Source organism: Strix aluco, chromosome 2, assembly GCF_031877795.1.
Source record: "Strix aluco isolate bStrAlu1 chromosome 2, bStrAlu1.hap1, whole genome shotgun sequence".
NCBI lineage: Eukaryota > Metazoa > Chordata > Aves > Strigiformes > Strigidae > Strix > Strix aluco.
In genome coordinates this window covers 8,204,475-8,216,408 of record NC_133932.1, presented here as the reverse complement: position 1 = coordinate 8,216,408, position 11,934 = coordinate 8,204,475, and the positions used below count along the sequence as shown (strand labels likewise).

The 11,934-nt window shown below is 51.8% G+C and overlaps 1 protein-coding gene across 1 annotated transcript; it reads right to left on the bottom strand.

Moving 5' to 3' along the window:
• Nucleotides 1–97: 97 nt before the first annotated feature.
• GNB3 (G protein subunit beta 3) lies at nt 98–10,670 on the bottom strand. Its single transcript, XM_074810673.1, has 11 exons — nt 10,413–10,670; nt 5,846–5,947; nt 5,231–5,269; nt 4,953–5,059; nt 4,778–4,841; nt 4,500–4,662; nt 4,328–4,394; nt 3,209–3,410; nt 1,824–2,040; nt 760–991; nt 98–652 (listed from the first exon to the last, which is right to left on the bottom strand). Exons 2-10 carry the CDS (start codon nt 5,900–5,902, stop codon nt 885–887), a joined length of 1,023 nt encoding a protein of 340 aa, XP_074666774.1. The 5' UTR covers nt 5,903–5,947; nt 10,413–10,670; the 3' UTR covers nt 98–652; nt 760–884.
• Nucleotides 10,671–11,934: the final 1,264 nt, after the last annotated feature.

Genomic DNA, 11,934 nt, shown 5'->3' with positions numbered 1-11,934 from the left:
AGCAAGTTCTCTGGGTGGGGTCTGCAGGCAGTATTCACAGAAGAGTTATGTTTGCAGTAGCTCATAGCAATGCTGGAAAGAACACAGCCTGCAGTGCTTATGCGAGCTTTCTTTATTTGCCTGGGCTATGAAAATCTATAAAAGCTTGAAATCAGGGGCTGATGGCTACTGGTTAGACAGGGTTACCACACAACACAGGAATGAGGCAGAAAGAGAAGGAACAGCAAGAAGCAGACAATAAGAGTAAATATAATATTTCCTAGTATTCTGGTAGCTCTGAGGGCTACTTTTCCCCCATTTATGCATAGATAAGACTTAAGCTAAGTCCTCCCCAATGGAAAATGAGCCCAATTTACACTAGCTTTTTTTGTTTGAGGTTGCATGATAGAAATCTCAAACCCAGCATGTTTCTGAGGTGGTCTGCAGGGATATAGGACAGCTGCACAGAGAGCCTAGATAGAGCTCAATCAGGGACAGAGCTTGGTCAGGGACAGGAGTGTTGGATGAGGGTCCTGCAAAGGATGGGTGTCAATGTGGGCAGAGGTCTTTGAAGGAAGATGCAGGGTGTCTGAACTGTACTGTAATGTCCTGAGACATAATAGGCAGTGTTTTGCAGATCTTCAAGGCTGCATGAAGCTGGAAACTGCTGGGCCTGTTTAGAGGTGGAGAGAAGGGCTAGCATGTGAGCCCCTGCTTCCCAGCTCCCCCTGCTCCCCCTCCCCGACCTCTCCCTTTCACTGGGAGACCCCTACAAGTGACCTGTGTCTAGAGACAAGCGGGAGTGGTAGGTAGGCATTTCTGTTGTGCTCAGCTGGTGATGCTGTTTGCATGGGCTCAGGCTGTGGGCCATGCTTCTGCTGCTCTTTCCCTCTCTGCTGCAGTCCTCAGTTCCAAATCTTGAGGAAGCTGTCCCAGGAGCCGGTGGCAACGGCCATGCCGTCTGCTGTCACCCCCAGGCAGCTCACTCTGTTGTCATGGCCAGAAAGGATTCCTATGGGGGGGAAAGAAGAGAGGTCAGAAAAATAAGTGAGGCCTGGGAGAGATGAAGGTGTTGACCACGCTGAGGATATGCATTGTAGGCTGCGTACCTACGCCCCTGTGTATCGTGCTGCCTGTTTCTGCACAACGTGTTATGATCAGTATGTGGCTAATAAAAACAAACATGCCGAAGAAGTTTTGTGCCACCACTCAAGGGACTGGCCAAAGAACAATATGCTTGGGAAGGTCTGGCTAGCTGAATCCTCACACAACTGCTATCACCCTGGAGCAATGGTAGGACTAAGAAAGGATAATATCGTTGATAAGACAGAAACACCAATGTCACTGGTGGGTTGCATTATAAACTTTCAGAGGCTAGGGGCCACATCTGAAAGAAAAATGGCACTTGGGTGTATTCTGTGTACAAGCATCACAGAGTATCCAGAGGTGTTGGATGGAAGCCCAGGTTCATGCTCAGCTTGGTGCCTGGCCACCAAGCGGCACCGTGAGTAGCTGGAACTGGCAAACTGCACAGGCTAGGAGAAAGCAGGAAATACTACTGGTGTTTGTGAGCAGTTTTAGCTAATAGGAACCTTAATGCTCTTTTCCCCCTTGAAACAATGTTGTTTAAAGGTTTGGCTTCCTTAATGTTAAAAACAATAGTTCTTCTATACAAAAGAGAGTTATACTAGTTATGGTGTACTCCTTAAGTGCAAGGAAGCTTTGTTGGGTTTCAGTCAGTATAAGATGTGTCCATTTTAGAAAAAATAAAAGCCTTTTCCTTGCCTTGACAGGGACAGAAGACCTTTCAGGGACTGAAAGAGGTACCTCTGGGAGCCACTCACCCACACGCTCTGCTTTCAGGGAGTCCCAGATGTTGCAGTTGAAGTCATCATATCCAGCAAGCAAGAGGCGCCCACTGCGGGAGAAGGCGACTGATGTGATTCCACAGATGATGCTCTCATGAGAGTACACTACGAGCTCCTGGTCTGCCCGGAGGTCAAAGAGGCGACAAGTGGCATCGTCTGAGCCGGTGCAGATGGCTTCACTGCTAGGGAAGAACTGAGGAGGGCACACACCAGATTTTAATCAGGCCATGCCTTACAGATTTCCCCAACTCTTTGCCTCCCTGCTAACCACCAGGAAGCCACAGAGGTTGGGAAACCCAACGGGACAAGACACTGGATCGTAAAAGTTGAGTCTGCTGAATGGGGAGACTGATGCTTCTCCTAACATCTAGTAAACTCCTTCCACCTCAAGAAAGCAAATGACCTAGGGGCCAGAGCTATTGCAAGATGCCCCAGTGCTTGAGGAAGGATTATTGTCTCGCACTCCAGCTGTTAGTTCGGGGTTTGACAAGTGTCCGCCCGTTATCCCCCAGATGGGGTCTGACATGGTTCAGAGCTACAAGAGCCTTCCTCTGTCTGACCACCATACCTCTACCTTCTCATACACACTCCTTTTCTGTGTCCTTGCTCCGAGGAGCAAGAAAGAGCTCCTCGGGAGCAGGTATGGCAGAAAACCATATGGCAGCAGGGGAAACTACAGGACAGGTGAGAAAAGCTGTACTAATTGAAGTCAGTGGAGGGTGGTTCAAGCAAGCAGACACGGCAGGAAGACGGTAAAATCATTTGGCTAGTGGCATGGGATTAAACGGATACGTTTCTTGTCCTGCCACCTCTAGGGCTTTGCTTTGAATCCTTGCCTCTGAGGGACATACTTGCTCCCAAAAGTCTGTGCTGCCTCCTATGAAGACTGCACCTTCAGAGGATCTCTCTCTGACCCCAAGTTCCCACCTCTGCCATCTGGAGCTGACCAGGACCCTCAGCTGAGTTAGGTATTCCTGCTGCCTCACCTGTGTCTTGCTCCAGGGCTCCTGGGGCACGCCTGAACCATGGTTCCCAACACCTGCTATGAGCAAAGCTGCACCAGCACCTGTATTAGGGTGCTGAGCTCCACAGACCAAGCTGTGCTGGCTGAGTCCAAGCAGTGCTTTGAGTCAGACCTAGATGCTTTGGTGCTCTGGACCCTGGGAAGAGCCAGCCCTTAAACGTCAGTGAACTCAGGCCCTCCCTGCTTCAGGCTGGATCATGGGGCCAGGGTCTCCTGAGACCCTTGTTCCCCACACAACTCTTGACAGCTTCTTTCAGCCTTGTCCCAGGACTGTTTCAGAGCTGGTCCACCCTCCATTTTCCTTGCCTCCCCACCACTGTGCAGACAACATACATACACAGATGGCATTGATATCGGACTCGTGCCCTGAGAAGGTCTGACGGCAGGTGCCTTCCCGCACATCCCACAGTTTGGCAGTAGCGTCACAAGCCCCAGAGATGAAGAGTTTGAAGTCTGGGGAGACAGCCAAGCTCATACAGTCTCCGGTGTGACCCAGGAACACAGTCTTCTGCTGCCCCGTCTCAATGTCCCAGAGAGCGCTGCAGGAGAGGAGAGAACTTCTCAGAGCCAGCCCAGGCAGGACAGGCTGACAGCTGGGCTGAAGAGCCGTCCCACTCGCAAACAAAAGGAGGGAAGCCACGGACCTGGCTACAGCATGAGAAAATGGGTGAGAGTATCGCTGGAGTCAGCTGTATACAACAGGAGATATCTTCACAGCTGTTGCTGGTCATACCTTTACCAAAGCAGAGTTAGACTAAGGCTGAGGGTGAGGTTTGACCATATTCCCATAACTGCAACAGTTGAAGGGAATACTGAGAGGAGGTAAGAGGGACCCAGAGGCTCAAAAAGGTGTGCTGCACCCACGCCCATAGGATGCACAGGCCATGTTCACTGGGATCCCACGTTACAGCCAGGCAAACAATCCCTGTGTAGCCTTGATCTCTGATGGAAATGCCACATCCTGACTTGTCCTCGGTCAAGAGGTTCTTCCAAAGCAGGTGTTGGGATGGGGTGGGAGTGAATAAAGACTTGGCACTGCTCAGAGTCAGCACAGCGAGACTGAGAGCCAGGAACCAAAGGATCCAGGCACTGGCTTTGCAGGTCTCCCTTGCACAGTGAGCAAGATCTGAGAAGTGGAGCGTGTGTGTGGGCTCCACATAAATTTATGATGTTTTCTGTCCTGGGGTAAATGACATTGTGCTTTGTGAGAGCTGACAACATGGTCCCTACTGCTTCACCAGTAGACCTGCATCTTGATCTGACCTCAACTGGGAGAAGAAGAACCTGTTCTGACAAGGGAGGAAGAATAGATCTGGCTTCCTAAGGTGCTCTGTGTAGGAGTAATTCATCCTTAGATTGTGGACTGCTGCAGAGCAAAAGGACTGCGCTTGATGATGTGTGCTCTGCCTCTAAGAGCCATAGGTGAAGTCACTAGGGTGCAGAAGATAACACTCACCATGTGGTATCTCCAGAGCTAGTCACAATATTGTTATCATCAAGGAACCGGCAGCAGGAGAGGTAACCTGGGAAGTGTGAACAAGCAAATATGAGAAACAGGGCAGGGCTAGAAGAGTGAGGTTTGGAAGCAGCAGGCACCCAGGTGGCAGGCGGGCAACACACACACACACCTGTATGGGCTGAGAGCTCCCTGCTGACTTTGACGTTGCCTTCCCGAGTCTTGAGGCTGTAGATGGAGCACATGTTGTCAAGGCCCCCACAGGCCACAAAATTGCCTGAGGGGGCATAGGCACAGGTCATGACCCAGGAAGAACGCAAAGGGATGGCATGAACCTGGGAGAACAAAAAAACGTGTCGGCACTCTGGCAGCACAGAGAGCACGGCAGGGGCGCTAGCTCCAAGGGGACCCACTCCCACACCCTGCTTGCTGCAGCCCTCTCAGTCCTACCTTGTTGGTTGTGTATGTGTCCCACACAATCAGTTTCCCATCTTGTGAGGCACTGACCAGAAGTCTGTGAGGGAGGAACAAGACCATGTTAGTAGCTCTCTTCCCATCAGAGTCGTCTTGCCCTTCACACCCCTGTGCTGTCCTGCACCCAGCAAGTCAGCAGCATCTCTCTCACTTGGAGTCCGTGGACCAGTGCATGGCATAGATCTTGGCCAGGTGCCCACGCAGGGTCCTTCGGGTCCGCATCTGGATGCGGCCAACAACCTCCACTCCAGTCACAATCTGAGGAAAGAGTGGGGGAAGAGAAAGAATTAATTTTGGACTAGCAGGAGCTTTATTGCTGCCCACATCTCTGCCTCCTAACTGTGCTTCCCAATCAGAGAAAGTCCCCCTTGGAGTGGTGCTACCTGACCCCTACACATACTCACCTGCCCAGCCAGCACTGCCCCTTACCTGAGCAAGCGTTGTGTCTGCACACGCTTTCCGGGCATCCTGGAGAAGAGACAAGAGCAGATGAGATGGAAAAAAAGCTGTGTGATGAAGGCAATGGCAAGTGAAATTCAGGGGCACAACCTGGGGGCTGCCAGAAGTAGGAACTGTGGCTTTGCTCTGTTTGGATTGTGGCCAGCACAGGGGGATCCTGGTCTGTGACTAGGGCACCTTGGCACCAGTCAGACATCAGGAAGGTGAGCCAAAACTGCTCAGCATCCAGTTCCTCATGCTACACCCTTTCCATGGATCCTCCTACCTGGCAGAACACCAGTTGCCTCCCAGAGAGAGGAGGTCCTGGGGTCACACTACACTCTTTGGCCCCCTGCAGACACAGTGCCGGTGGCCACTTCCTTACCATTGCAGTGGCCCCTCTTCTCTCCCTCCCCCTCCCCTTCTTCCCCCACCATGCTATGAAGATCTCCCTTAGCACTTAAATAAAGGGCTGTGCAGAACTGCAGAGGGCTCCAAGGATGTAGGTGGTGAAAGCTCAACTCCAAGTTGTGGCTGAGGAGGAGAACTTGGACGTGGGGTGGGTAGACACTCTCTCAGCAGTTTCACGACTGCTGCCAGCATTACCGCAATCTGCTTCTTCAGCTGCTCAGCCTCCTGCTTCATCTGTTCCATTTCCCCCATCTTTCTGACCTAGGGGTGGCTCCTCCACGTGGGGCAGCCTTGATTCTGGGGAGACAAACCAAGGGAGAGGTGTGAGGTAGAAAGGGCACTAATATGACTGCTCAGTTAGGCACATGCAGGCAGCTCTGATAAAGGCTTAGCAACCATTTCTTGGCTGAATGCTTGGTAATGTTGTGCTGTATCTGGTCAAAGCCCTTAGCATTTGGGAAGATCGTACTGGGCCTGATCAAAGGTCCATTTGGTCTTGTGTCCTGCTTACGTGTACACTGGGAAGCTGAAGACCTCCAGAGCCTCTTGCTGAGATTCTGGCCACACTTGTTCCCTTACCTCTTTATTTTTAACCCCTCCATTCCAAGCCCTACCAAGTGTTGGGTCCTCTTCATCAGCTTCTCCCTGTCCATGCATAGCTAAGCTGTCCATCTCAGCTCCAGGAGGAGGAAACAATGCGGGGAGCCCAGTGCCTATTTCCTATCATTTGTTCTAGGCAAAGCAGCACCAGGCAGTGCCTTTGACCATCAAGGAAATCTGAGGGCTGCTGAGGTGCTCTGTCAGGGTTCCCTTCTAGTTTCCCATCCAAAAAAGAAAAAAAAAAAAGGTAGATGCCTAGGGAAGAATCTGAGAAAAACATAAACAGATAGTGGTATTTCTCCTACTTTCCTAGCCCTGTCTTTTCACTGATGTCCAAAGCTAGAGACAGCATTACTGTACACAAGTCCTTGGTGGATTTTTTTCTTCTATGCCTTTGTCCTCACAATTTCTGTGCCCATATCAAAGTTTAGTACCCTCCGTACCCCATGGTGATGAGTTCTACAGCTTAGTGGCAGGCTCTGCAAAGAAGTTCCTGGTTCTGCTACTCCCCAGTGGCACTAGTTCCACCTGTTGGTCTCTAGCTTTTGAGTTGGAAGAACTAGCAAATAACTGGCCTCTATTCACCTCAGCATCACTTGGTGATCTTTGTCATCCATCTCTCTTCCAGACTGCAGAACACACTTAAGTCATTCCTCCCGTGTAAGCCGTTACATCCTATTACCTCTGTTGTTCTCTAAGCCCTTTTCAGTTGTTTACAGAGGATAGATGATATGTTTTTGCAGAGAGAGCAGTGAACCAGAACTGAAATCCATATTCAAGATACACGTGCACCATAGGATTATACAGCATCTCTGTTTTGTTCTCTCTTTCTTGTTACGTGCACTTAAAACTTCTCCAGTGATTCTAACATCTCCCACTCTTATTGACAAATCTGCTCTTTCATTGCCTCAGTCTTTCTCTGGGTCGGTGTGAGTGTCCAGATGTGCTCCAGGTGTGGTTCATCATTAGAACCAGCGCTTTGTCCCAAGGACAAGAAATGCTCCAGCAGCATCTGCAGAATTTCTCTTGGTCCCTGCGGGTCACATCGCCTCCATTTCCCTCTGGCCTGTTGCCTGAAGGCCTTGTCTCTTCCAGCCAGTGGGGCTTTGGGTCCTTCCATGCCAGGCTGTGGGCAAGGTCATGCAGATAGGTCCCAAGTCCTACCTTTGCTCTCTGCTTTGTAGAGCTCTCTGCATTTTCCTCCAGAATCCCTTCCCCTGAATGTCTCCGTGGCTTTCTTTGAGTGAGTTTCTGCTCCGTCAATGACTCCTGCAGCAGGGCTTTGAGTGCAGGAAAGACAGGGAGATATAGGTTTCCGATAGCTACTGGGAGGCATGAGCTTATCCCAGAGGGAGGCTATTTCAGGCTGTACTTCGCAGAAAAAGATTTGTACCTGCTGCCTACAAGCCTGAACGGAGCCACAGTACTGCTGCCTCTTCCCTGCTCCCTGCCCGTGCACTGGACGTGGCTGCTGGCCCATTCTGCTGGCCCCAGTGCACGGTGAGGGAGCAGGATTGGAGCCCAGGGCTACACTGTCAGAGCCTGGAGGCACGTGCTGCAGCAGTGGCCTGGGCCCTTCTCACTGTTTTTTTTTTCTTATCTCATGTTGACAGATGAGGGGGTTCCTTGCAGGAAGGGGCTGGGCACCCCACACCATCTCTTAGCTAACTGACAAAGTGGGGAGATGCTGGGGAAGGCCTTGCACATTTTGGTAGGAAGCTGCACATCCTCCTTACCTTGTGGCGTTTGCCTCTCGACCTTGGTGTACAGTCAAGCTGTGGAGACTGTGACCAGCTCTGGTCACCAGAACTTCCTCTGGTCAACCTGAACTTCCAGCCACCCTACGGAGACCAGCCCTACCACTGTAGTCCACACCTTCCCCTTTCTCAGTTTTCCCTAGGACTGATCCTACCTCCCCTCCAATCTTTGGATTGTTCCTTCTGGATTTCTCCTTCCAGTCTCCTCTGCTTGGTCCTCAAGCTCTCCAGGCTGTTATTTCACTCACCTTTGGCTATCTGAGATCATTGTCCACCCACCTGCCCTAATCTGTCTTTGTGGACTTTTGGTTTTGCCCACCCAGACCTGCACGGAGATGGGAGCCTTGTTCTCTCTTCCAATTTCTGCCCTAGGTGAAGCAGGCTGCACACATCCTCCTCGTTACCCATCAGATCCCCAGTCTTCCTTGCATCTCTTCTGCTTTTTTACCATTCTCTTTCCTTCCCTGGGTGTTTCTCTCTCCATCTTGCACTAGCGTGGGAGCACCAGTTCACAGGCATCTGCTCTGTGAAGTCACACAACCAGATGAGGGGCTTTTGGAGCCGGTTGGCAGATCAAAGGGCAGAGGGATGATGTTGAGGACGGATAAAAAGGACTAAATATAGACAAGGTGCAGCTTAGGTTCAGGACTCTGTCCAAACCCTTAAATCCCTTTGAGGGAACACTCTAAATGAAGTTAAGAATTGTTCTCAGCCTCGGAAGGACAAGGAGCCACTGATGAGCAATAGTAATAACTCCAGCTTTGCCTGTCACCCTCACCCGTCATGTCCCAGTGCAATTTGTGGAGAGTGAGTTGCCTGGTCCCCAGGGGAGCACAGCTGCCTCCCAGGAGGACCGTGGCTGTGCAAAAGAGCAGCTCGTCATGGTCATGTAAATTTAGGACAGGAAATGGAGGAACCGAATGGGGAAAGAACAGAGGAGAGGGGAATGGAGTTTGGAGTCTGGCCAAGGCACTTTCCTGCCATGACCAGCAGGACCTTAGGGATGCACATTTCTTGTGGATGCACAGATCAGCTCACGGTTGCTCATGGTAGCTGCCCAGCCTGGTTTTAATGGGAAAGGCACATGCTCGGTGCTTTCTGGAAGTAAGGGCTCTCTCAGCCGGATGCTAAGCAGTAGAGGAAACCAAGTCCTCAGGCACCTTTGAAAAAGCAATTTACCACCCCAGCATTGCAAAGAGCTACTGACAGGAGGACCTTGGCACCAGTACTGGTCCAGAGCTGTGCTTCCTACAAGCATCACTACAGCCAAACAGCCTGGGCTTAGTCATTTCATGCCAGTCCTCTTCTGAGCTCTGCCTTGGCTGTGCTCAACCAGTTCACAGTTCCTGGCTTTTGAAAGCATGTTTCATTTCTTCTGCTCTCCAACATGACAGTTCTTTCTTTCCTGCCTTTTCTGACAAACTTGCTGGAGGCACCTGCTGTAGCACTCCTGTCTGTGGGCAACCAGACCAATCCTGAGCCCTTGGGTGGGTGCTTGTAGAAGACCACACACCTCTACTGTGGTGAGAGGCTGAGGGGGGGGTCTGGAATCATCCGCCTCCTGCCTTTTGCTGCCACATCATGGCTTTTCAGGGCAGTGGCTATGTCCTTTGCACCATGCCATGGTGGGGGCCCAGCCTGCACCCCCAGGGGCTGTCCTACCAAGCCACCTGCATCACTCCCCTGTGGAGATTGGGGTGCAAGTGGGGGGTGGGAGGAAAGGGGAGGTGAACCTCCTTATTTCCTATCATCCAGGTAGCTTCCCCCACACTGGGGAGGGAGTGGTCCCTCTGTGAGATGCTGGGAGAGGGCTGTAAATAGAAAAAGGAAAGGTGCAGGAGGGAGAACTGAGTATTAACAGGCAGCATCCTTGAGTCTCTGTGTAATCCCTGGCTGGCCATGCACACTTGCCCTGGTGACCCTGGGCTCCTTGCAGAGCCGGATGCAGAGATGATCCCCCTCTCCTGCGACGGAGATCAAAGGCCATGGTAAAATTACCCTGCTCTGCTTCTTGCTTTCTGAGGGCTCCTTCTCCGTCCAGAAAAACAGCCAGCTGCAAAGAGGTGTGCACAGGGGCACACTGGGTGTGCAGGACTGTGTATGGGTAGCGAGTGCCAGGTCCCTCAGCAGGGGCTTTAGCCTCCTGTTCCGGCCTGGAAACTGGTGAGATTTACCCGCCAAGGGGAGAACAGGCAACCCATCCCAGCGCAATGCCCCTCATCATCGTAAAAACATCTCAGCGCTGACCCCAAATCCTTCCACACCATGATCTTCCCTCCCACATCCTCTGATGGAATCAGTTCCTGTACAAAGACTCCCCACAGAATTACACCGAGAAACTCAGGGTCCCAAGTGCCAGGCTCACCAAGGTGACCTCAGGCATCGCAAGAAGGCAGCATCCTTACCGAGATCTGTAGAGTGAGGTGGGTTGCAGTTCCCCCTGGACGGGGCCCTCACAGCCTGCCTCCCCTGCTGAGAATGAGTCCCCACCGGCCAGAAGCCCCTTGTCCCTCTGCGGTCTCCAGTCAGTCCTGTCTGTCCAACCAGTGAGTCCCTTGCTGCCTCTGCTCCTCAGCCTCTCCCAGGACTGATCTCCCCATGGGGAGTTGGAAGGCTGTGGACGGGAGGGGCCAGGGGAGGGCTGATTCCAGGAGCAGCGTCAGGCAAATTAAATCAGACACCAGAGACTTGGGAAAATCGGATTGGGATGTAATGCAAAGCAGGTGGATGGGGAGGGGTGAAAAGAGAGTAGCACGCTGCTCCTGGAGGGAAAGAAAACATCACAGGCAGATTTGACTCCCTCCGTTTATATCAGCAACAAACTAATAAAGTGAAGATTAGCCAGGAAAGGCTAGGATTATCAGCCACTGGGGCAGGGCTTGCTGCACCTCAGAGTCCATGGGAATTCCCATTTTCCCGGGAACAGCATGCCACTTGTGTCCTGGGCAGGGCAGGAGGAGGGATGGTGTCACCCTGTCAAGGGAAAACCAATGGCAAGGCCAGGGTCACACCCTCTCCGGCAGCAAACTGGGCTCTGCATGGAGAAAACAGAATGGGGCACAGGGGCCAGGGGTGGCAAAAAGCTTTGGTGGCGTGCCTTTTGCCAGCCACTTTAGTGGGATGCTGCGAGGGGATTATCTTGGCCTCAATCTCTTTTAATCTCTCCTGCAGCTTTGGCCCAAGCCTGAGATAAATACCTTTTAACGGATCTCATCTGACGTCAGGAGGCCATCAGTCTAATCACCCAGGCCACCTCTGGGCAAAGAAAGCGGGAGATGCGGACACTGGCTCCTTACCCCCCAACACGTCCTCATCAAGCAGGAACCACCCAGCGCCCCCACATAAATCATCGGGATGGACGTGTGAGGGCTGGGATGTGGTGGACCTCTCGCCAGGGAGAGGGAATTTGAAATGCACACATGAAATTGTCTTTTTCCTGCAACTCCGGGAAGGACGTGAGGCAAAAAGGGTTGCTGATGTGGGTTTCCCAAGCTGGTGTATTAAGGACGTGCTGGGATTCAGACTGAGGAAAGATTTCCCTTTCCATGGAGCAGGGGCCCTGTATCGTTCACCCACCTCTTCCATCACTGGCCCTGGCCCTACAGATTTCTTCCATCTGCAGTGTAGTTGGGGTCTCCCTGCACAGCTCTCATCAAGGCCTGTGTGTGTCATGACCACAGATTGATCTCTGGCCCTAATGCTTCCCAGGAGAAGGGTCACTGCTCTTTTTGATACTGTGTATCCATCCCATTCAATTCCTGTTTGGCTACAATATAATCCCATCTCAAGACACTAATCTGGGCAGTGACAGGAGATTGTCTTTGTATCAGGGTGGAAAATGATAAACAAAATATCTCTTCTGAGTTCAGGGGCAATTTGGTGCACGGAGAGGAAAAAAAAAACAAAAGAAGAGAGGCCTTGCTGCAG

What these genes read in the sequence shown, in the direction of transcription:
- GNB3 (XM_074810673.1), bottom strand. Translation starts at nt 5,902, where the DNA reads ATGGGGGAAATGGAACAGATGAAGCAGGAGGCTGAGCAGCTGAAGAAG. An exon ending in ACACATACACAACCAACAAG is followed by an intron (nt 4,663 to 4,777) that starts GTAGGACTGAGA and finishes TTGTTCTCCCAG; the next exon opens with GTTCATGCCATCCCTTTGCG. An exon ending in CCTGAAAGCAGAGCGTGTGG is followed by an intron (nt 992 to 1,823) that starts GTGAGTGGCTCC and finishes TCCCCCCCATAG; the next exon opens with GAATCCTTTCTGGCCATGAC.